The sequence below is a fragment of the Rattus rattus genome, chromosome 2 (assembly GCF_011064425.1).
Source record: "Rattus rattus isolate New Zealand chromosome 2, Rrattus_CSIRO_v1, whole genome shotgun sequence".
Classification (NCBI taxonomy): Eukaryota; Metazoa; Chordata; class Mammalia; order Rodentia; family Muridae; genus Rattus; species Rattus rattus.
This window is the reverse complement of record NC_046155.1, coordinates 87713467-87738840: the sequence shown is the minus strand read 5'-3', so window position 1 is coordinate 87738840 and position 25374 is coordinate 87713467. Positions and strand designations below refer to the sequence as shown.

At 46.4% G+C, this 25374-nt stretch overlaps 1 protein-coding gene across 1 annotated transcript in view; it reads left to right on the top strand.

Moving 5' to 3' along the window:
• The window catches only part of Spon1 (spondin 1), a 275300-nt gene that overhangs the window by 7923 nt on the left and 242003 nt on the right, over positions 1-25374 (top strand). The window contains exon 2 of the mRNA XM_032892851.1: positions 13896-14002. Coding sequence (XP_032748742.1) covers positions 13896-14002 — 107 coding nt within the window. The remainder of the gene's footprint in view (positions 1-13895; positions 14003-25374) is intronic.

Below are 25374 nucleotides of genomic sequence, written 5' to 3'. Positions count from 1 at the left end.
GTTTGTTTTTAGTTTGTTTTTTAAGGTTGCGTGGGAGAGATCAGAGGAGACTTTCAGGAACCAGTCCTCCAGTGGAGTTGGGGGGGAAGGGAGGAGGAAGTGGGTGGAGTTAGAATCAGGATCCCCTTGAAAATAATGGCCAGGTACTACCGAGAGCTCTGCACCGCCCCCACCCTGTTCTCCTCTTCGCCTCACAGGGCTTCCTCGTTACTCTCTGAAAGCCAATGGGAAGCGCCAAGGGACGTATGACTGATTCCCCCTCTCTAAGTCTTGTGTATTAAGTCTCATCTATAAAGAGGCTTCTCTGACCACCACTTTATGTTTCCCATTGGGTTTTTTCCCCCTGATTTATTTTCTTCGCGCCCTTAAGCTCTCTCTGAAATAATCATCTGCCTCCTCCATCTAGAATGCACGCTTTATGAGAGCAAAGCCTTTGTCTTTCTTATTATATCTCCAGTACCCAGAATTATGTATGGCCAGCAGGCATTAAATCATTTGTTGGGGGGAGGGACACCATCTAAACCCAAAGGTCCCGGTGTAAGGTCTCTACCCTCCCCTCTTAGATGGATTAGACTAGAGAAATCACATCTCCCTCGGCCAGAAAGGTGAGCACCGGAGGATGGCACTGGAAGAAGTCAGGCCGTCCAGATGGTGGCAGCAGAGAGAAAGGACAGCTATTGCCCAGGTACAGACAGGAGGTGGGTGACTGACAGGCAGGTGAACTGTGTGCAAGGAGAGGGTGACTGCTGAGAGAGGCAGTGGATGCAGAAGTGAGGAGCAAGGCGTCAGCAGCGGGAAGGAAGGGCCACCAGCCCACAGAGCAGACACTCAAGCCCAGACATAGATCGTCAAGGTGAATGTTGCTGGAGCCATCTGTAAGGATTGGCAAATCCAACAAAAGATTGACTTCCCAGACTATATTTTCTTTTAAGGGAAGTGCCCCTTTCCTATGCTTCCCCAACACCACCTATCTCCTCTCCAGTCTCAGCACCCCACACTACGGTCCTATTCTGTTCCTGAGGAATGCCCGGTTTCCTTTATACGTTAGTTGCTTCTGGAAGTATGTTATAGTAGCATGGAACTGACTACTCTACCTCTGGGATCCCCCCAGGCCTAGCACAATTCTCTGCCTTTACAATTGGAAGGGGTGCAGAGGACAAGCATGAGCCCCTTGGGCAGTGACACTCAGACTGCAGAAGTTAGGGCTATGCTGATTTCATAGTTCTTCCCAGCTGCCTCCCTTGGATGACCACGCGTTCCCCAGTCCCTGATCTTTGAAATCACACAAGATAAGGTGTTTCCTTGGCCATATGTCAGCTCTTTGCAGTGCATATGGGTAAATAGCTCGCTACCCTGGCTTCTCTTCTGACTAAAGTGCCATGTCCTATTTCTTCAGCCGTCCCTCTGGGAGACATTTCTTCTTCCTGTACTTTGTACTCCAGATGTGCTCTGATAGGGACAGAATGGTTTTCTTCCTGTCCTGGACACTGTGTGTGTATGAGTTTGCCAGGGCTTGTGTTTGCTTTCTTGGCAGCCCTGTCATGCTCTGGAATCACGCTCAACCTGCAGCCAACTCAGATGCTTGCTGTTTTCTGGGAAGGTTGCTGTGGTTTTTGTGTGTATGGATCATATCCCCAAAAGGTCTATTGGGGTTTTGGTCTCCAGGATGCTGCTGTAGGAAGGTGTTATAACCTCTGAGGAGATGTGGTCATAGGATGATGATGTCATACCTCCGGTCTCTCCCCTTCTCTCTACATCTTAGCTCATGTTCTCAGCAGGTTTTTCCCACCACATGACCTTGCCATAATGTAGCACTCCCACAACACACCCCCAAACCACGGTGCCGTGACATCCTGCACTGCATCCCCAGAACTGTAGCCTAAAATAACTTTTTTCTCTGCTAGGTGCCTCTGCTGCTGTGTTATGGTAAGAGAAAGTGGACTGATAGATGAACCTATGTTGTAACTGGTCGGCTTGGAGAGGGGGTTGAGGCAAAGTCTTACTCTATAAACCCAGGCCAGCCTCCAACTCAGGGACTGTTTGCCTCATCCCCCAGTCTCTGTACTGAGATTATAGGCTTGTGTGCCCCCCCTCGATCCACCTCAGCCCCACCCTGAACATATTTGATGTGCTTTCCTATTGAACTTCCAGCAAAATTTCTGGTCAATCCTTCATGAAGCCTTGATTTTGTCACAGGGAGGTTTACCTACATAATGTTATTTTAGATTAGCCACAGTTTTGATAAACAGGCCTAATCTAAACTGTTGATAAACAGGCCTTTATCTAAACTGTTCTTTGGAATCTTGAGCAGACTAGTGCTTAGGACAGAGCTCACATCACAGCCACCCTGACATCTGGTTCAGCATTTTGAAGTAAACATCCTGTTGTCACCCCAATGACATTTATCAACTGATTGCCATCTCCCAGTCACTCACCCCACTCTACTTATGAATACAGTGTCCTAAGTCTTGTTATGGTGCAACTTTATAATGCCCCTTGAAGTTTCATGCATTTAAAGCTTGATTGACAACTCATGGTCTTTGAGGAAGTGATTGGACCATGAAGATTCTGACCTAATTAGTGATAGATTCACTGAAGGATTCCTGATTTATTGACATCATAAGTAACCATGTGTTCTCATTGCATTTCTGTTGCTATGATAAAGTACCCTGACCTCATCACCACTGCTCCCCCCAAACCCTAGGGGAGACAAGCTTTATTTGGCTTACGAGTCTAGGTTGTAGTCCATCATTGTGGGACATTAAGATGGAAACTTGTCCCATCACATCCAAGAGCAGAAAGCGAATGCATGTACGCATGCTCATGTCCAGCTGGTCCTCTCTAGTCTTACGCACTCCCTGGGCCCAAATCAGGGGACCATGTTGCCTACTTTGTAACTGAGTCTTCACACACATTTAAAGACAATCCCCACAGACACGCTCACTGGCCTGACAGTCCCTGACAGTGACTCTCTACCCAGGGGATTTTAGGTTCTGTCAAAATTGACTCTCACAGTCTGGTAGTTAAAGTAGGTCACTGGAAGTTTCGGAGGAGTGAAAGAAAAAGTGTGGGCTCAGATCCCCAAGACAGAGGGACAGAGGGCAGGGATATGGGGCAAAGAGAGCAGATGGAAAGAAAGAAGGAAGGGCACAAAGGACAGGGGAGAAAGGGGGGAAGAGAAAAGGGGAAGTGGTATTTGGCCTGGAGGGGGCTTAGACAGAGGACTGCTTCTGGGTAGAGGGGAGACAGACTTGGCATGTAGGAAAATGGCACCTTATAAACCTGTGCTAGGATAGGCTGTTTAATTTTAATCGGTGTGTTAATTAGGTAAGCCGAAGGGGGCTGTTGATTTCTGAGCTTCAATACTTTGAGAGCTGGACCGTGGTTGTCAGCCTCAGGGGGAGGAAGTGGCCGAATAAGGGAATAGATCTTGGTGGCTAGCTTCAGGGATGTCATCAAACATTTAGCAAGGTGGAGGGAAGGGGGGGGAAGAGCAAGCCATGCTTGTCCCATTCAAGCTGGCCAGGGTCACCTCAGAGAATCTGTCTTATCTGTGTCACCTCTTCCTCTCCCTTCCCCTGAACCCCACCACCTGCTTTCTGGCTGTCAGGAGGTAACCATCTCCTTTTTGCATGGCTTTCTCCCCTGATGCTTTTCCCTTGCCACAGGCCTATCAACAATGGAGCTAACACATGCGGATGGACAGAATCCTTAGAAGCCATGAACCCAAAAGAAACCTCTCCTTTAATTGGTTCCCTCAGGTATTTTGTCACAGGATTCCCACAGTCCATTCAGAGCTGCTGATTGCTTTGCTTCAAGATCAGGAGGTTTTCATTGCAACCAACAGGACAGAATCAATTAACTGGGGCAAGGAACAGAGCACCATGACTCCCATATTTGGGAAGCCCAGAGCTGGGCCTGGCTTCAGGCATAAATGGAGCTGGGAGCTCAGACTCATCACCCATCCACCCCCTGCTCCATATTTTCTTCTCCTTTCCACCCCTCCCTTCCACATATTTTGCTTTATTGTTTTCATTCTTTATCTATTAATTGTGCTTCCAGGCATTACTTTCCTTTTATTTATTATAAATACATTTTCTCCAAATGGCAGAGTGAATATCGGCCGACAGCCTTTAGTGAGGAGTCTCTTAGCTAGTTCTGTGACTAAAAGAAAGGCCCCTACCCTTTAACTCCAAGATGAAGCATCTCGGGGAGAGGGATCCTGATCAGCTCAGCTCGAGTCACATACCCAGGGCACGGAGGCAGGCTGGATCTGAGCTCAGTTGCTTCATGGATTGTGTTTAAGGAGGGAGACAGGGGATTGGCTACAGGGTCAGGTTAGGAGGACCCATGGGGGTCTCCTTCAGCTTCCTACTTTCCTCTGAATAGTCTGAAACATTGCTGGTCTCCTAGAAATAGCTTCTTAGTTGTGTTAGTCCTTCTATTGCAGTGGCAATGTGTGTGACACAATCAACTTTCTAGAAGAGATGTTGACTAGCATCAGTCCATGGTCAGATGACTCTGCCTGTCTGGGCTTGTGGCAACACAGTACCTTATATCGTGGTGTGAGAAGGTGTCAGCTGAGGAGTCTTGTTTGTTTCCTAGTAATGGGGGGTGGGAGGAGACATACAGACAGACAGAGACAGGCAGAGAAGCAGAGACAGTGTGTATTGGGGGGAGAATGAGCACCCAGAGTTTCCATATTGCCTATAAGAGTATAGTCCTAATGAATAAATTTCTTCCCATGGAGCCCAACCTCCTAAAATTTCATCATTCCCTCCATAGCCCAACACATGGGCCTTTGGGGACATTCAAGGTCCAAAGTTTAGCGCCATCCTTTCTCATTTTGTGACCATGTTGTTCAGCTCAGGACTTCCATCTGTATACTGTGAGGAGGTGACACATAGGAGGGAGAAGGAGCCGTCGTGGTGACGCTGCATGTGAGTCATACTCATTATCTCCTCTAAGCCTTGCAACAATCCACTAGCTCATAACCACGATCCCAATTTCATGGAGGACACTGATTTATTTTTAAATGTATTTTATTGATTTAGCATACACTTTTATGGGCTCACGATTATGAATTCATTAGCTAGCCTAATGACAAGACAGGTATACAATATTCCCGCTGGTTTACACATAAGGAAAGCGAGACAAAGACAAGTGCCTTGCCCAAAGTTGTACAAAATAAGAAGAGGGGAATTTGGAAGTGGGCCTTTTAGTTGCTTCCATTGTGTAGAGGTGGCCTTTACAATTCCCAGGGTGTACAATCTCATATAGAATAGGGGGTGGGGTCATTTCCACCTGAAAATACTGAGAATATTGGCTGCTGATGGGAATGTAAAGAAATGGCACAACCTAATCCCATGGCCACACTTGCTCACGCCGGGTCACCAGCCCTGATTTCCTGTCTACCAGCCCTTCCCTGGCAGCTCTGCTCTAATTATCTGGGTAGAGAATGGTTCCAAATTTCTGAATGCAGCATGTGACTTCTACTTCCTGGAACCCTCCAAGTCAAGCAGATGGGGAGCACCTTGCTCCCGTGGCCTACTTAATGCCTTGGTGATCTATGAGCCCATGGTATAAATTGAGGAAAGAGGTCCATTGTGGTTGAGTCTATAACATTAAGTCTTAGGCACCTCAGTAGCATACATGTTGTAGATGGCCAGGGCTGGTTATCTGGTGATACTGGGACCAGATTCTATTTGGAGCCAGTGGACTGGGGATCTGCAGGTCTAGTTCTGAATCTCCAGAGACAAGGTAGGAGGGTGATGGAATTCCACAGGGCCTGAAAGGGTAACAGGCACATACCTTTTGTCAGACTTCAGTGTGAAAGAGTTTTTACACAAACAGGGCAAGCCAGAGAAACTCTTACCACCCAGGTAAGCTTTTAGCATAGTAGTTCCCACCTGTGGGCCTTGAACACCAGAAAACACATATTTCTGAAGGTCTTAGGAATGGGGACACCACTAGGTAGCAGAATTACAGTTATGGTTGGGGGTTCTTAAGAGTATCAGGAATAAGTTTTCTTATGATCACAACCCATAGGGTGAGAGCCGCTGTTCAGCGTAAGTGTATAACCCAGCGATCACACAGCCGCCAGCCTTCCTGAAGTATAAATGGGACAGTCCCATCTCAGACCCCAGTGCTTCTCAACATCTCCAGAGACTATTCATATTTCCTAGCCAGGCCTAGAAGGTCCTCAACCATTTATACCCTACTCGTCCTCCTCATCTAGCCTCTGAAGACACTCTACCTTCCAGCATGCAACATGGACAATATAGAATTGACCCTGGGTTTTCTGTGGCTTACCAGGAGAACAGGATCACCAGAGCCACACTGAGACCCAAAGGCAAAGCTTTATTCAGGGTGTGAACTGCCAGGCTGACCCTAGGAAAAGAGAATACAGCCCTGCCAGAAAGGAGTTTGGGGCTTCATAGGGTGCCTTTAGTTGGGCGGGAGTGTAGTGGGAGAGCATTAGCAGAAAAAGAACCTTCAAAAGGCAAACGGAGACATTTTACAGGGTGGTGGGAGATTCTGGTACTGGTGTAGCAGGAGGCTGTGGTCACACCGTTCTGCTGAGGCAAGAGGTCAGCAGACTTCTGAGAACAGTAGAATGTTCAGTTTCTGTCTCCCTGACTGGGTCCCATACCGGCCATCCATCTTGATGTTTTGGGTAACCTCATCATAGATCTGGGCCAGCCCAGCAGTTTCTAGAGGCAAAGCTAGCCCATGCGTCTTCCTTACTTAGTACACAGATGGTGTTCCTTCTCTCCGCTGGACAAAGCCCTGTTCCTCACCTTTAAAGCCTCCTTCACTCAACTCAAGGTAGACTCTGACATTCCCCTTCTCTGAGCTCCCAGATCCCATTTTCCATACCCCCATAATACCTCTTGTACATGATCAAGAGGTACATTTTCCTCCCAGCTATTAGATTATGTGCTCCTAAGAGGCAGAAGCCATGGCTTTTTTTCTTTAAAAATGTGGGAGTGGGACAGAACAGATCAGGCACTCAGTAAACACAGGGTAGGGCTGGGGTTATATCTATTAACCATCTCTTACCCAGCTTGGGTTTGATGCCCAGCACTGCAGAGCAACATCAACAACAACAAAGCAAATGGATGGGGCAGACGGGAGGGCCATACACTGTCAGCCATAAGAACACTGGGCTGGAGCAGAAATGATCCTTGTGTGCACGGAAGCCAAATGAGCCTTCCCTCTCTCATGCATTCAAGAGGTATTTACTATGTGTTAAGGATGAAGACAAAGGTCTGGAGAGATGGCTCAGTGGTTAAGAACACTGACTGCTCTTCCAGAGAAAGGTTCTAAGTTCAAGTCCCAGCAACCACATGATGGCTCACAACTACCTGTAATGGGATCCGATGCCCTCTTCTGGTGCTTCTGAAGACAGCTAAAGTGTACTCATATACATAAAATAAATAAAATCTTTAAAAAAACAATTAAGACAGAGTCGGTCTGTGTGTGTGTGTGTGTGTTTTGAAGCCTCTGGATTGTTAAGGAAGGCATATGTATAACAAAGAATTTCATAAATTATATTTAATTAAGATTGAGTAAGAGGTATCCAAAGAGCACAAGAAGGTGTTATACTATGCAGGGGTGGAAGGAGCAAGAAGCCCCGCCCCCACACACGTGAGTATGGCGGACCACAAGACTGTTCAGCAAACTGTGAGGACTGCACCAACTCTCCCTATAACTTCTTACTGTGAAGACCACTCCTAGTAGACCTTGGTTGGTGCTGACTGGAGTTTTCCTTCCATAATTTCCCCTGAGGACCAACTCACTTGACTGATCAGTCTGCTGAATACCGTGGTCCTCATTGCGATGGCCCTTAACATCACAGTCATCAGTGACCTCTTCCCCATCCACAGTGTTATCATCACCACCCACACACCATCCCCCTCAACATGCCGTAGTCCTTGACCATCCCCGCCCCATCTACAGACGCTGGCCATTGGAGTCAGTGTGCATTTAGTTCATCTTTATACTTACTTCTGTAAGGCCATGTCACCCACCCCTCCCTTTTTAAAATGGGGAAACAGGGTGGTCAGGTCACTTCCCAGGAGTCTCCTAATTAACCAGCAGAACTCTGGAGTTCTAATCCTGGATCTTTGCCGTTACCAGTTCCCTGTGTGTGCTCACGGGGTGACTCCAGATAGCCCTTCTCGCTGTGTCTTTTTTATTTTGTATTTTTAATCCTTTGTAAGCATTTTTCTCCAAGTTTTGGATCTCCTAATGGCCTCTCCTGGGAGGCACTGGGAGGAGTCGTTAGAGAGAAGATCCTATTATTTATCACCAAGCAGTCATCTTTGGTTGTTACTGGGATGCAGAACATGCTGTACGTTTGCGCCTTTCTTTCAGGAGGAAGTCTAATGAAGCCCACCAGATGGATAGGGCCTCCCGACTGCCTTCAAATTAAACTGTGTAATAACATCATTTCCAGTGGCAGTTACACACTGAAGCCCCATGCCGAGTTCAGCTCAGTCTCCAGAGCCTCCATCTTGTGTGATAGCTCTAATAGGCAAGAAAGGATACGATTTTAGTTTTCTAGAACCTGCAGGAGCGCAGCATTCTGGGAAACCAAACCTACGGCTGGCTTGTCAGGTATACCGAATAAATGTACAGGAAGAGGGCTATTTGCAATCAAGAAAAAATTTAATAATTGAATCACACATCATATAGCTTAATGACTATCACATGGTGAAGAAACCAGTCTAGCCAGAGTTCACATGATGAACTGGGACATGACCAAGGCTGTAGTAACATCCGCGTACCCTCCACATCCCTCTCCCTCCTCTTCCCACACATTTGACTCTAGTACCAGAGATTGCCTAGTGCAATCTTTTCTGTAAGTCTTCACCAATGCAACCATACCATCTCTATTCTCTCTGTCTCTCCCTCCCCCTCTCTCTCCCCTCCTTCACCCTCCTCCCTCTCTGTATGTGTTTGTGTGTAGTATATATATATTGCTCGTGTGGACATGTGCACACGTGTACTGAGGCCAGAGAATGGTAACACATGTCTTCCTGGTTTGCTGCCCACCTTATGTTTTAGAACAAGGTTCCTAACTGAGTCTGGAGCTCACAGAGATTTTCCAGCTAACGAGCTCCAGCGACCGACCTGCCCTGCATCCCAGTGCTGGATACAGATGTGTGCTGCTGTGCCCAGCTTTTCTGTGGATGTTGGAGACCCAAATTCAGGGTCTCAGTCTTGTATGGCAACCATTCTACTGACTGAAGCATCTCCCAGCCCTGCCATTTGTATTCCTTTGTGTCAGGTTTTTTCCAACGTGGGATTACCTTTGTGACTCATCCATGTCAGTGAACAGCCCGGTTTGTTTGTTTTCGTTAGACATTGCTTCCATGACGGTGTCACCATTTACCTATTCCAACTTAGTGATGCTTCCAGTCAGGGGCTACTCTGAAGGCCATCGCCCCAAGTATTCTCCTAAGAACATTGAACACACATAACCGTGAATTTCGAAGTTGCATAGCTGGGCCGTGGGGAATGTGTATGTTTAGCTTCCACAAAATGCTGAAGATTTTCCAGCAAATGTGCTAATTTAACTTTCCTCAACAATGTGTGAACGTTCCAGATAACAGTGTTTGCTATTAATTCTTCATATTCAGTCAGTCTGGTAGCTGTTGGTAGTATTTTATTGTGAATTTCATTTGCCTTTCCCCATTGGCTGGGGAGGTTCAGAGCCTTTCACCAAGTATCAGCTCTCGCATCTGCCCATGGTCTTTTCTGTTGGATTGTCTTTCTTCTTGGTTAGCAAGACGTGGCATAATTTAGATATTGCCTATAGGACTGCAAACATCTTTTACACCATGACCTGCCCTTCCCCTTTTCATAGTGTCTTTTGACAGGAAAAGTTCGACAGCACCTCGTTTATGCATCTCCAGTTTTATGACCATTGCTGTTTTATGTCCTAAATGTTTTCTGCTCCAGTGTCATCGGCAAACTGTCTCACACCGCCACCCAAAACCTTTAGCATATTGTGTTTCATGTAACATGTCAGCCTATGTAGATTTACTTAGTGCACAACCTGGGGAGGGCCACCTGTGGTCATCCTTGACCGTTGGTTTTCTGTCCCGCTGTGCATTCTGTATCATCTGCACTTCCCACAGCTTTCTGGAGCTTTCTCTGTGAGCCCTCCACTGTTTAATTGGCTCAGTCTTCTTTCCTTGTTGTAGAGCACTGGCTTAATTTCCATAGCTCTGTAAGTCTTCATATCTGGAAATAATAAGCCCTACAACTTTGTATTCCTTTCTCAAGATTGCCTTGAGTATTCTTAGCACCATGCATTTCCATATGACTTTTAGAAGCAGGTTCTCAATATCACATGAAACACATTGGGACTTTCATTTAGACTGCACTAAATCTATACATCAGATATATAAATATAGATATAGATATAGATAGTGTGTATGTGTGTGTGTGTGCGCGCGCGTGTGCGCGTGCGTTTGTAAGAGGATTGGCATTCTTGACAATTCAGAAACTAACAGACCATGAGTACTATTCTGTAGGCTCCATTTCACATCACTGATCACTGCCCCGAGCCCAGATGCGGGTCTAGCCCTTGAAGGGCTTACAAGCCTCAAGACAAACAGAAAACACAAAGTGCACTGCAGTGTGATAATCTTATTACTGAAAATAGGAACTACCACTGTTTCCAAAAGCAAAATTCTTTGTTCTAAAATATTTTATCTTATTATTTATTATTCATTTTGTGTGTATGGTGTGTACACATGAGCGTGTGCCTGTCATGCGTACACACAGAGATCAGAGGGTGATTTGCGCCTTCTACCTTTACGTGGGTTCTGGGGAATGAGAGTCAGGGCCTCAGGCGTGCACAGTCACTGCCTGGCTGGGCCATCTTGCCTTGCCTCAGCACTGCTGTTCTCCATTGGTCTACCATATTCCCAGTTATGACCGTAAAGACCTGGCATGTACCCACTCATTTACGTCACGTACCGACACTTGGAAGCAAGCATAGATATTATGCTAATTGTGTCGGTATTTTTATGTAAAATGTGCCTTTTCAGCTTTAATATGATGTGGTTTCTGATAAGTTTTTTTTCAAAGGGAAAATAGCTTCCAGATTATCTTCAACATCTTGGGGGATTTTTTAGATTCATGAGAGCGAGTGGGGCTCATGATTCTTTTTTTTTTTTCTTAAAGTTTCATTTATTTCAGTGCTGTGTGTGTGTGTGTGTGTGTGTGTGTGTGTGTGTGTGTGTGTAAAATGCACGCATTTGCATGTATGTTTGTGCACTGCATGCCAGAAGGAGCTGTTGAATTACCTGGAGCTGGAACTGTCTGACTGGGGCTCTGGGAACTGAACCTGGGTCTTCTGCAAGAGTAACGAGTGCTCTTAGCCACTGAGCCGTCTCTCCAGCCCCAGAGTCTCATAATTTCAAATTATCAGAGAAGAAAATCCGGTAACTTCTTAAAAGTTACCATTAAGTTCCAGATGTGATTATTTTTATTTCCTTTTCTACAAATGTTCAGTATTTTTTTAAGAGATATAAAAAGTACGGCTGGAGAGATGGCTCAGCAGGTAAATAATTTTCTGAGCAAGCATGAGTACCTGAGTTTGGATCCCAACACCCACTGACACCATTCTTTATTCTCTACATGCCTATGCATGCACATCCTCACACACGCATGCGTGTGCATGTGTGTGCATGTATGTGCATGTGCATGTGTGTGTGTGCATGTGTGTGTGTGTGTGCATGTGTGTGTGTGTGTGTGTGTGTGTGTGTGTGTGTGAGTGTGTGTGTGTGTGTGTGAAAAGCATTTGTAGTCTTTAGACCACTGTCTGGAAGTATGAGGTAAATCTATACAAAGCAGTGGCACAGGCCCTCTTCTGTCCCTTGTGAACTGGGTCAGAAGGCAACCCCAGACTTCTAGAAGCATTGTACAGAAGTTATCATTATGGCTTACAGCCGGGAGAAATGCCCTTGACTAGGGGCAAAGTACCTGGAATCCAGATGGCAACTTGCATGATGGGAGCTTGAATAAATCTCTCTGCTCTGGATTTCAGAGGTCTAGTCACAGAATGGAAGGGGTTGAACCAGGTCATCTTCATACAAAGCCAGGAGTCAGTGAGTTTAGAGTCTGTATTAAGTACATAAAACTTCTATTTATTTATGCATTTTTAACTTTTTGGGTCCTATTCTCTCCATATATGTATATGTGAATATATATGGCATACACATTCAAATGTATGTTTTCATTTACTAGTCTCTTTATCGTTGGCAATGAAATGTTTCCTGAAGCATGTGCCCTAGTTAGCTTTAATTGTTAACTAAGCCTAGTCATGTGAGACTACAGGCTTCACTGAGGAATTGCTTAGATCAAATCGGTCTGTAGCAATGTCTGGTGGTGGGGTTGTCTTAATAATTGAATCAGGAAGTTCCAGCCCACTGTGGGTAGCACCATCCCTAGGCAGATGTCCAGGACCGTATAAGAAAGTTAACTGAGCATGAGTCTGGGAGTCAGCCAGCAAGCAGCAGTCCTTTATGGCTCCTGTTGTATTTTCTTGGTCATAAGTGAGGTCCCTGGTCAGAGGTGATTCTGTTTGTAATAGCAAGCAGGTCTGCCTTCTGGTTCCTGCCTTGAGTTACCTCATGATGGAGTGGGAGTGTCAATCAAATAAACCTTTCCTCTCTAAGTTGCTTTTGGTCGGGTATGAGTCACAGAAACAAACCGAAAGTAATACAGAAAGTAATTTTCATCTCTTATTTGTATTTTGTATTTTAATTTTTGTCTTCCTTTTTAAGAGTTCCAGTGTCTCTTCTTATACAATCCAGGGTGTCACCACCTTTATTGGAGAGCCACTACCTTAGCCAAGGTTACCTCACTCTTTAAGGGTTTTAGACCTGTGGGAGATGCCAGAAAAGTTCACCCTCAGTTTTCCTCCCTAGCCAGGAGTTGCTATAGTTACACTCACAGCATCTGCTGTGTCATGTTTGCTGGGAGCTGCATTTGGCATATATTTGGTGTATGTGGTTCTGGCGGTGCAAACCTTAGGGACAACGGTTCCAGGACCAGGGAAGGAAGTGGTCTTCTGGATCCTTCTCTGGACTCTACCCTTGTTGGTCTCATCAATTTTATTAGGGTCAGGACTTTAGGAAGGAAGGCAGCATAGCGGAGGCCTAATGCCTGAGGTCTGTGAGGACCTGTTTCAGCCAGATACACAGTGGCAGCATCCTCATCTGGTGATTAGCATTTTTTATCTTAAGAGGGTTCAGGTCTTTATGGTGAAGGACTTAAGGACTTGAAATCAATGGGTCAGCAGAACTTGAGCAAGCACCAGGGGACTGGGAGTGAGTTTTCAGAAGATAACGAGAAGCCATTTGGAGAACAGAGAACAATATGTGTCGCCCTAGACATCTTAAAGGAGCCCAGATTCCTCTTGGCTCACCCTAATAGAAGTATAGCAGGGTGAGCTTATTGTCAAGATGGGAGTTTCTGACCAGGGCTCTCATTATCAAATTGAGATGATTGAGACAGCTCCCCTTTCCTCTGTCTGACTGGTAAAGGGAGACTTCAGGAGGCATGGGAAGTCCTGGTATGAAGGTTGTGAATTCGAGACCAGCCCCAACTGTACAACAAGGCTCTGCCTCAAAAAGAAATAAATAGATAAATAAGTAAAGAAATAAAGATAAAAAGAATTTTGAGTCAGATTTCGGATCTGGCATTTAGCAGACTCTGAAAATGGAAGAGGGAGCAGATGAGCCTTTACCCATCATCCTCTGCCCTGTCCTCCACGGGGATGGAACGTTGACAGAGCTCTCAGGTCTGGTCCTACATGTCAAAGGGAACGCAATCGATTGCTGTGTTGACGGTGGCTTTCTTGTCTCTCGCAGTGACACTCTCGGCTGCCCCTCCCTCCTACTTCAGAGGCTTCACGTTAATTGCTCTCAAAGAGAACCGCGAAGGCGATAAGGAAGAAGACCACGCGGGCACCTTCCAGGTAAGACGTCCGCTCGCTGCCACAGCCCGGCAGTCAGGGGCCAAATGAGGAGTCTACGTAAAAGGAGAGGTTAAGCATCTCGTGTGGCTTTTCGTGTGCTTCCTTGATGAAATCCAAGTGGGCCAGCTCCACTAGAAGGACCCCACAGTTGGTGGCAAAGGCTGCCAGCCTGCCTGAGCAGGCTTGGTCACCTGGCAGGGTCTGTTTCTCTCTTGCAGATCCCACAGCTGGGCTCTGGGCTCTGTACCCTTGGCATCAGGCAATGCAACGTGGAGAGAGTGCTCGGGAACTGGCTCAGGCTGGCTGTTTCCCCTGCACTAGGCATCTTGTGGTTGACTGGAACAAGAGCTCGGGGCAGTCAAGCTGGAGGGAAGGAGTTCAAAGATCGGGAGAAGGATGTTAAGGGGATGTGGAGGCTGACTTATGGAGAGAGATAAAAAGAACTATGCATGCTTGGCTTGGCTAAGCGAGCAGACAATTTAGGAGGTGGTGGTCTCTGAATGTCAGCCCTGGAAGAGCAGCTCCATAAGGGATTGGGGGTGGGGCTGTGCGTGACTGTGCAAAAGGCCACAGCAGTACAAAAGTGGGTCAGGAGAAGAAAGGGAAGCTCAAAGGCAAGGCCTTGACAATAAGTCATAGTTCACTGTGGAATATTCTTCCAAAGGAAATGGCAGGAACATCGACCCTTCTCTAGCAAGATGTCAGAACACATCCCAGAGGGCTGGGCTGATCTGAGGCAGAGGTCCAGCCAAACCTACCCTGACCATCTCTGGTAGCCACTTCTCACTGCTGTAGAATTCATTTTTTATCTGGAATGTGCAAACTCAGAAGAGAAAATGAAAAACCAGGAAAATGCTTGCCCTTAGAACCAGCTGCTGGGAACTCTGGTGTAATGTGTGAGCTCCTCAGAAGACCCTGCCCCAAATACTTTGTCCATCAGGGTCTTTTAATCACTTGGGGATGGTTTGTAATTAAAGGTTGAATCTTGTGACTTAAAATGTTTTAGTTTTAAAACTATTCATTTGTGTGTGCATGCACACATGTGTGTGCCGTGGCATGCATGTGGTGGTCCAAGGGCAGCTCTCAGGAGAAGCTGGTTCTCATGTCCGCCATGTGGGTTCTGGGAATTGACAAGGCTTCAGGCTAGGTTGCAAGTGTCCTTACCCTGTGATCCATCTTTCTGTGTCCTTTTTTCTGTTGTTTCTTTTTGGAGGGAATGTTTGGGGGACATGGTCTTTCTCTTTAGTCCTGGCAGCCCCAGTACCCTCTATGTAGCCCAGGCTGGCATCAAAGTCTCTGCTTCAGCCCTCTGAGTGTTGGAGTTACAGTGGTCACCGTCATGCTCAGGTAAAACTTTCTTTTCTAGGCTTCTAGTCTCTGCCCATTTAGATGACCTTTCTAGGGAAAGAACTCGGGGAAGACATAAAAGAGTGGCCTGATAGTAACAACACCGATGGCTCATGTTTGCAGAGTGCCTGCCCCCTGCTGAGCTCTGTGCTGAGTGCTTCCTCCCATCTTAGCATGTCCTACTTCCCATCTTAGCATGTCCTACTTCCCATCTTAGCGTGTCCTACCTCCCATCTTAGCATGTCCTACCTCCCATCTTAGCATGTCCTACCTCCCATCTTAGCATGTCCTCCCTCCCATCTTAGCATGTCCTACCTCCCATCTTAGCGTGTCCTCCCTCCCATCTTAGCATGTCCTACCTCCCATCTTAGCATGTCCTACCTCCCATCTTAGCATGTCCTACCTCCCATCTTAGCATGTCCTACCTCCCATCTTAGCGTGTCCTACCTCCCATCTTAGCGTGTCCTACCTTAGCTTGTGACCTCGGAGCTTCCAATATTTTCCTGATTATTTCTTATTCTTCTCTCAGAGCTCCTGACGTCCTTTCTTGTAACCTAGCCATGGTGGGATCACTAGCAGCACCAGCCGCACATGGAACTTATAAATGCAGTCTCAGCTCACTGAGGCTGGATCAGTCTGAACTTAGAGCAGGGCCCACCCCTGTATTTTAACAAGCTGGCGAACCTGAGGTCCCTGGATTGAGAACTTTGGTGTTCTGAGACATTGAGGAACCCATGACTTTTCCATCACTCAGAGCAGGGTCGCTTGCTATCTATGTTCTCAGCTCCAGCCCTCGGGAGCAGGGTGCATGAGGATGTGAAAGCACCCACGATGACAGGAACAGCGAGCAGGCTTAGTGCCTTGGAGTCGGGTACCTTTAGGTTTCCATTCAGTGATTGAAGTGATCCTTAGAGCAGCATGACAAGCTAAGCACTGTTGCTCTCTTTACACAGCACAGGCATCTGGGGGCTCAGAGAAAGTCAGCAACTTCCCTAAAGCCACCCAGCTCTGTGAGAAAGCTGAGATTCCATCTAACCTAGGCTCCTGGTTAATAGCCATGTTCTTGGTTATAACCATAGGGTGCAATTGGTGTAGCCCTGTTCAGGGCAAAAAGGAGGTCCCACTCTGTGTGAGATTTTCTTCTTGTTGTTGTTTGTTTTTGTTTTTGATGGCAGCAGAGTGTGTGCAAGGTGCCTGATATTGCCTTAATTCTACTTAATTCTTGTGACACCTTTCTGAAGTCGGGGTTGGTATTACCATTCCTCACAAGATAAAACTGAACCTTCATGGAATTAAGTCAAAGCAAGCCACACCTCAAAGCTCCACATGCTGGACTAGTATTTTTTTTTCTCATAGTGAATGTCTCTACTCTTGCCTTACCTGTGGACCATTCAAATGCACACTCCACTTGGTTGTCCTGGTTTCTGAGGTTAGGGGGATCATAGACCAGATCCCCTTTGTACCTCTTGTTCACTTTTCTACTATAGCATTGACACATTTGAAAGGTGTCATCTTTCATTGACTCTATTCTTCATTAGTTCGTTCATTCATTCATTCATTCATTCATTCATTCATTCATTCATTCATTCATTTGGTATCACTTATGGGATGCTCCCTGGGCCATGTATTGACTGCTGGGGACAGCGGTAAGACGAATTGAGGTTGTCCTGACCCGGTGACGTTTGCTGTTCCCTCCTTGCCATCGTCCGGTTGAGTCAGCCTCTGCAGCTGACAGGTGGAACAGATAATCAAGTCACCCACTAGAACACAAACAATAAACACTGCTGCCATTTTTGAAAATGGCATTTTAAAAGCAGCTAAATACACATTTTCATCTAACACCTTCCCTCCCTGAAAACTCTGAGTACTTAATTGCAGCAAAATGTGGGTAAACTGAGGCTGGAGAGATGGCTCAGCACTTAAGAGCACTTGACCCACTTGCAGAGGACCGAGGTTGTTCACAGCACCCACACGGCAGCTCACTACTCACACCCATCTCTAACTCTAGTCCCAGGGCATCCCAAGCACTCTGTGGGCACAGGTACATATGTGGCACACATACATACATGCAGACAAACACTCAGACACATAAAAAACAGTAAATTTGTTAGACGTTTGTATAAATCTAGATAAAGACCACACACTTAGTTCTCTTAAATGTTTTAAAAAATATTTTACTTATATGTGGGAGAGGGATGGGGTCAAGTATACACACAGATACACACATGTGGACCTCAGAGGACAGCTGGCAGGAGTTCGTTCTCTCCTTCACAATTGGGCTGGGTATTGAAAAGGTCATCAGGGGGATCCACCCCATATGCAGCCACCAGACCCAGTCACTATCGCTGACGAAAAGAAGGGCTTGCTGACAGGAGCCAGATATGGGTGTCTCCTGAAAGGCTCTGCCAGAGCCTTACCGACACAGATGAGGATGGTTGCAGCTAACCATTGGACTGAACAAGGGGACCCCTATGGAGGAGTTAGAGAAAAGACTGAAGGAGCAGAAGGGGTTTGCAACCCCATAGGAAGAACAACAATATCATCCAACCGAACCCCACCAGAGGCCCCAGGGACTAAAACACCAACCAATGAGTACACATGGAGGGACCCATGTCTCCAGCCACATATGTAGCAGAGGATGGCATTGTCTGGCATCAAAGGGAGAAAAAGCCCTTGGTGAAGGTTTGTTTCCCAATATAGGGGAATACCAGGGCGTTGAGGTTGGAGTAGGTGGGTGGGAATGGAAGCATCCTCATAGAAGCAGCGGGGAGGAGGGTATAGGAGAGGAGAGGGAAATGTATTTTATTTGAGGTGTAAATACATAAAATATCCAAGAAAAATAAAATTATTAAAAGAAAAGAAAAGGTCATCAGGCTTGTCACCATTATTACCTGCTGAGACATCTCACTGACCACATCTTCCTGACTCTAAAGGGGCTCAGATGGCTTGTCATGCTTTTCAATGTCCCAGGACTTAGTGGAAAACACAGACTCACCCACCATGCCTAAAAGCAATGAGAGCAATGGAGCTGCTTAGTGGGGAAGAAGGGGGACAGTAAGGGTTACTGCTCTGCTGGCTCCTGCAGATGTCCCTGAGAAGGGGTGGGGTCCCTCCTCTGCTCCAACAGTGGGTTCCAGGGTGGCGGCATTGGCACATGAGGGTGTCTAGCTGCCAGAGCGGGAGAGACACTGGATCTTTTTATGAGCTAGCTGGGTGTACTCACGGTTAATTGCAAGTGACAGGGAGTTCAGAGACCGTACTGTCTGTACAAAAGTAACTCGCCAGTCTTCACAATTCAGCTCACTAAAAACAAACTGCTCCCTGGTCCCAGGCCCGGAACATAGTCCAGCTCACTCTCTTGCTTCTAGCAGGTCTCAGCCCCAGATGCCCTTTTCCAGAGGAGCTGGGTCCTGATCCCCCTATTTAAAGCTACACTGGCCCGCCACCTTGACCTTGAGCTGGATTCTTGTTTTCCTTCTGCACCTACTCTTTGTGTCTATTAGCAACGACAGACCCCCTGTCTGTTTCTCTTGCAGATATGTGCACTGTCTGTCCCTTCCACCATGCCTCCCACGAGATGGGGTTTTATTTATCTCCTCTGTTGCTGTGTTCTCCACCCTCAGCAAATCTGCCCAGCACAGGCTTGGACACTCACATGTTTATTGACAGATTTTTAAGCACACTGTTTGCATTGAAGTTCAAGATGGTAATCTTTGCGCTTGACTCAGGACGTGAGTGTCAGCTAGTCAAACAGCCATGGCCTCAGCAACGTTCTCCTCAGATGAGCCCCAATTCCTACACACAAGACTCTAACTCTTCTTATTCTTAAAACTTTTCCATGACCTCATCACCAACAATAAAAGTTTATTAACAACTAATGGGCTCTGAGCCAGTTTAGAACCCCAAAAGAAGTTTTGACATATGTGTCTAAAGCTGAAATAGTATTGCACACTTATTCTCAGGAATTGTCCTTGTATTTTTAAGTTTTCTTCTTACTGCATTATTCAAGCCTGGAGAGAAGGGTAATATAAGATGTTGTCTCCTGGTCCAGACTGGGCTGCTGCCCTGTGAACTCACAGTGACTGATGCTACTAGAATAAGACCTGATTGAGGTTGGGCTTGTCAATCATGGATGGGGAGGAGGTTAGGAGGTCCTGTTCCTCTCCAAGGAGCCATTGATAGTTCATGGCTACAGGAGAGGGAGAGAGGTGGTATGGTCCCTGGTTAGCTGACCATGCTCCAGCAAATGACCTCCCACCCATGCACACAAGCAACCCTAATTAAACACAGGGAGATGCACGCATGCACGCACACGTGCACGTGCATGACTATTCCCCACTCCGCACGCTCTGCTTTTCCTCCTATCACTATCATTGCCACTTGATGCCTTCCATTCTCTTTCCAAGATCCATAATGTGTGTGTGTGTGTTTCTTTGCATGTATGTGTGTGTGTCTGTGTCCGTGTCTGTGCATGTGTGTGTATACACTACCCATTTAGCTCAACCAGAGAAATGTGTATAACCATTAGTTTAAGATTATTCTTTAAAGCTCAGTGGGATCACCACAGAGTCCACAACTGAATACAGTGTTTTCCTTCTCCCTGAATCTGTCAATAGCAAGCCATTACCCAGAGTAGGCTAGGCCCCTGCCTCTCTCCTCTATTCTATCTTGGGGCCCATTTTTGTGCAGTGTTCCCTGAGCCTTAGGGGAATGATATAAACATCCCGTTTGAGGCTGACCATGCCAAGGACTGAGCACACAAGCATCCCTTATCCTCGGCACCCTGAGCAGACATGAGGGTCTCTGCATTCATTGCTGTCTACTGGGAAGAGGCATCACTAAGGCTCTGAGTAACATTTGCCTCTGGGTATTGTCATAAATGCTTGATTTTATGTCACTTTACCTAACCAACGATTTTAACCTTTTTCTAGGATTTATAACCTCCCCTGCCATGGCTTTTTTAAACAGATTTATAATATGAAGAATTGATTAGGAATATTTTTGCTCTTGCAGAGGATTTGAATTTGTCTCCCAGAACCCATGGCATGAGGTTCACAACTTGTCACTCCAGCTCCCAGTCATCTGATGCTCTCTTCTGTCCTCTGAGGGCACCCACTCAATATGAGTACACACCCACGCTCAGCCCCACCTCACACACACAGGTTCATACGTGTACTGAAAAATAAAATGCATCTTCAAAAGGAAAATAGTCATTTATAGAAAGTTGAAGGACAGAAAAATTATAGGAAGATGATAACTTTTGGGCTGTCTTTTAAGGTGGACAAGTTTTGTGACTGGACAAGAGGAGCAATAGAAGAACACATGTGAAGACCTTCCTCCCTCTGTCTGAAGACCTCTCACAGTTTAATGCTTCCCTAGATATTTCTGACAGGTCACAGTAAAGGTTTTTGTTTAGAAAAAAACAAAAAAAGCAACCACACAACAACGAAAACTCATGATCAGGGACTGGTAACATTGCTAGGCCCACCCTTCCCTTTGGGAACTCTAATGGTAGAAAGCACTTCCGTTGAGTTGTGATGCAGAACCAACTGTCACAGGAGACACTCTCAGAGTGCTGAGATTACAGATGTGCACCACATCTGGCTCAGCCACTGCTTCAGAGCTGTGTCACTGGAAGTGGGGATCAGATTATGATGTGACAAAAGTTTGCATACCCACACTGGGTATTAAAATGCTACAGTATTTTAATTCCGTCCCTCTCTGTTGGAAGTTCCATGAGAACAGGAGCTATTGGTTTCCTCCAGAATAATGCGTCTTACACACCATTAGAGCTCAGCAAATGTTTGCCACAAAACACAAATTAATCGTCTCTCAGATATCTTCTCATGAGGTAGGCATTCTGTGCTACATTCAGTTTTTCGTCAATTTGAGACAAGCTAGGGTCATCTGAAGAAAGAAAACCTCCATTAAGAAAATGCCTCTATCAGATTGGCCTGTAGGCAAGTCTCTCGGACATTTTCTTGTTTAAAAATTGATGTGGGGGTACCTAGCCCACTGTGGGCAGTGTCACCCCTGGGAAGGTGGTCCCAGGTTGTATAAGAACGGTGGCTGACAGTGAGCCTGGAAAGCAAGCCAGTAAGCAGCACGCCTCCATGGCCTCTGTTTCAGTTCCTGCCTACAGATTCCTGCCCTGATTTCCCTTGAGACAGATGTAAGCTATAAACCACAAAAACCCTTTCTTCCTAAGCTGCTTCTGGTTGTGGTGTTTAACACAGTCTTGATCACCTTTTTATTGCTGTGTTAAGATAGCAAAACCAGGACAACTTATAGAAGAGTTTATTGGGGACTCACAGTCTTAGAGGGTGAGTCTAGGAACATCATGGTAAGCAGCAAGGCAGCAGACAGGCAGGCTTGGCGGGGCACTGGAGCAGGAGCTGAGATCTTAGATGTTGAGTCAACAACGAGAGAGAAGAGGAAGAGGGAGAGGGAGAGGGGAGGGGGAGAGGGGAGGGAGGGGGGAGAGGGAGAGAGAGAGAGAGAGAGAGAGAGAGAGAGAGAGAGAGTGTTAACTGAGAACGGGGTGGGCTTTTGAAATCTCAAAGCCCACTCCCAGTGACAAAACTCCTTCAACAAGGCCACACCTCCTAATCCCTCCCAAATAGTTCCACCAACTGGGGGAACTAAGCATGCAATATACAAGCCTATGGAGACCATTCTCATTCAAACTACCACACACAGCAAGAAGCCAACTAGAATTAGAAGTCTGATCTAGGCATAGAACTGGACAAGGCAGTGAGCAAAAATTCAACTGCTCCAGGTCTGTGTCATTTTCCTATCTCTGTTCTAATGTGGGAGAGGAAGATGGGCAGAGAGAAACTGCCCAGCTCCCAGAGTCCTTGCTGGGTTGTTCCAAGGACCACACTGGGTTTATGATCTTATATATCTGCCTTCAAAGTTGGATCTTTGCTGCCATCCATGTCTCCTTTGATTCCACTGAGGGTCTCTGTTTCTGCCCCATATCTGGGCTCTCAGGGGCTCAGTATGGTTCTCTGCTCTAATTCTCTGAACACTGTCTTGTCCTGATGTATTAACTCTCCAGTAACTGGCAAGGCTCAGGATAGAGGCAGAGCTGGGCCATGACCACCTCTCTGTTCCCATGCTCTCATCAAGGTCTGACATGCTGGCCAGTTGATAAGGGCTTTCCAAATTGATGGATGACTGCTGCCGGAATGTCTGGCCCTGCCCACACGTTTGCTGGCACAAGCTGGCCTCATACTCTCCGGCATGGGAAACAGCATTTTCCCACATCTGTTTCTAAAGTCTGGAAATCATGTTCAAGTCCATGATAAAGTTGTTTGGTAGTATATGACTTTTATGGCCACGAGAATTTTTTGTTGTCGTCATTTTTGATTCTTGTCTTCTTTCTTGAAATGTGCCCAAAGCAAAGAAAATTGGTCAAAATACCTGATGATTTGAGGAAGAGGAGGAGGAGGAGGAGGAGGAGGAGGAGAAGGAAGAGGAGGAGGAAGAGGAGAAAGTAGGGTGGGAAGAGTTCAGTGGGTGCGCCATACATGACTCCCAGTTTTATAGTAATGCTGCCCTGCCAGGGTTAGTAAGTTTACGTAATGAGCAGCCATGATTTTCACATTATACTAGGCACCAGAACCTCCTGTGTGTTCTTCTCTGGGTTCCAACTCAGACGATTTGATTCTGACCACCCACTGGGATAGGAGTGAGGGCTGAGGACTCTGCATCTTTATAGCTATCCCATGAGTCTCTGGTTGAGGTAGCTCTCAGGCTGCACTTAAATTACACAAACCATCACTGGGTTGGTTCGTTCCTGACATGAAACTTGTTTGACAAATGATTTTTAAGGAGGGGATAGCCGGCTGCTCTGCACAGGGGCAGGGACAGGGCCAAGGACAGAGGAAATGGGCTGGGAACAAGAGCACAGGGAGAGGGGGTGTGGTCTTCAGGAGATGGACATCCTGAAAGGATCCCCTGACAAAAAGACCCATTTCAGAAAGCACATACATACTCTGGGGGTCTCCCTTAGACTGTCCCATCAGATCTCAAGAACCAGGTTTAGAAGCTGAGTAAGCAGGTGTGTGCTCTGCAAAGAGTCAGCTTGGGTACGATTTGTTTCTCAGAAGTTATGTGCTACACACCTGATCCCACTGCGGTAGTGTTGAGGTTATAGAACCTTTACAAGATAGAGCCTAGTCCACATAATTAATGCTGACTTTGTTCAGTGAGTTAACTTTCATAAGAACAAGATAATGTAAGTGAGGCTATCCTTTGTACTTGGCCCCTGGTGTGCTTGGCTAGATCTTCTGTTTTTCCATGTTGTAATGCAGACCAGGGGATCCTTACTTGCTCAAATAGAAACTGAAAGGTACATCCTCAGCCTTCTAGACCATGAGATAAGCAAATCGCTTTCTTTATGTAGTAACCATACACAGATATTTTCTTATAGCAGAGAAGAACAGATTAATACATCCCGCAAATACAGCCAAGGCGAAAGAGAAGTGGGGCACTATTTAGAAAGATACTCAGAGGTCCATAATGACAAAAAAGTGTGCATTTAATATACTTATCATTTGAGAGAAGTCCTAGGACCCAGTCTCTCTGCTCACTGACTCTCTCAAAACTGCATTTTCCAGATATGTGCCTGGCTACACATGGTTCCCCGTTTCTTCATTATCGGTCTACTCTTCCATTCCCATCAGCCTAGATATTGACTGTAAATTTAACAGGTTCTAGAATCACCTAGGAGAGAAAGCTCTAGACATGTTTATGAGGGAATTTCTAGACTGGGTTAACAGAAGTAGGAAGACCGGCCCTAAGTGTGGGCAGCCCAGTGCACAGGCTGATCCATCTCCTCTCTTGGCTCTGGCCTGACTATGGATGCAATGGGACCAGCTACTTCAAAGTTTCTGCTGCCATTGTTGATGGCATCATAAAGTCATGATGGTGGCCCAGCACGCACCCTTGACCTGTGAGGCAACTGGCTTTTTTTTTTTTTTTTTTTTTTTTTGGTATTTTGACATAATAGTAAAAAAAATGAATGAATATAGCCCCATTATTCTCCCCAGGTGGATCTTCAGGGACACTCCCCACCCCTTGTTGGTGGACACATCCTTGTCTACTGACATATCTTCTCAGAGTCACAGAGAACTGACCACACCCTGTGTTCTTACTCACTCTCCAATAAGGTCTCACAGGTTTTGCCTATTTTTAATCCCTCCTCCTGTGCTCTAATGTGCCTCTCCCTTCTCCTTCCTGATGGATCTCAGTGATTTAAAACTGGTACTGTAGACGTGTGAAGTCACATGATTTTGTGGGCGGTGGCTGGGCTGTGCACAGCAGAATATGCAGCAGTATCCCTGGCTTTAAGTAATACCCACACTTCAGTAGCTGTGCCAGTCTCAATGTTCCCAGTTACGGTCAGTTATCCTCTAGGGAAGAGATCTGTTCTCACTGAGACCCACTTCTCTGAATGCCATGTTCCTCCAACACTCAATTCCGTGAGTCACTGCGCTGCTTCCACTGGGCCAAGTTCTATCCTGCTCTGGCTTTGGGAACACAAACCCTGACTATGACTAACGGAGTAATAATTAGTCATTTCAGAGCCACACTCTGAGTGAGAAGGCAAATTAATCTAATTTGGCTCCTTTGGGGGGGAGGGACTTTTTGACAATTGTTCCCTCAAATTCTCTCACTCACTGATGGATTTGCAACAGCTCTTGCCAGAAGTTCCATTAACTTGTTGCTTGGTTATTGGCTGGGTCTCCCAGTGTCAGTCGGATTCAGCTCATGTGCCAGTCTGCTCAGACCACAGTGCTACTCGGAAACACATTTCCTTTTAGGTACCCAGTTCACTCAGCTGGAGAATCCCAAGGACTGTGTAACTTACACAAGCTATGGCTTGTAGGCATGCTAAGCCAATGAATGCTTCACCACAGAGGGGCATCCCCAGCCCTAGACAGCCTTCTCCAACATTGCACCAGCGCTCCATCTCAGGAAACACAGAGGGCAAGAGATAGCTCAAAAAGTGCCTAGGC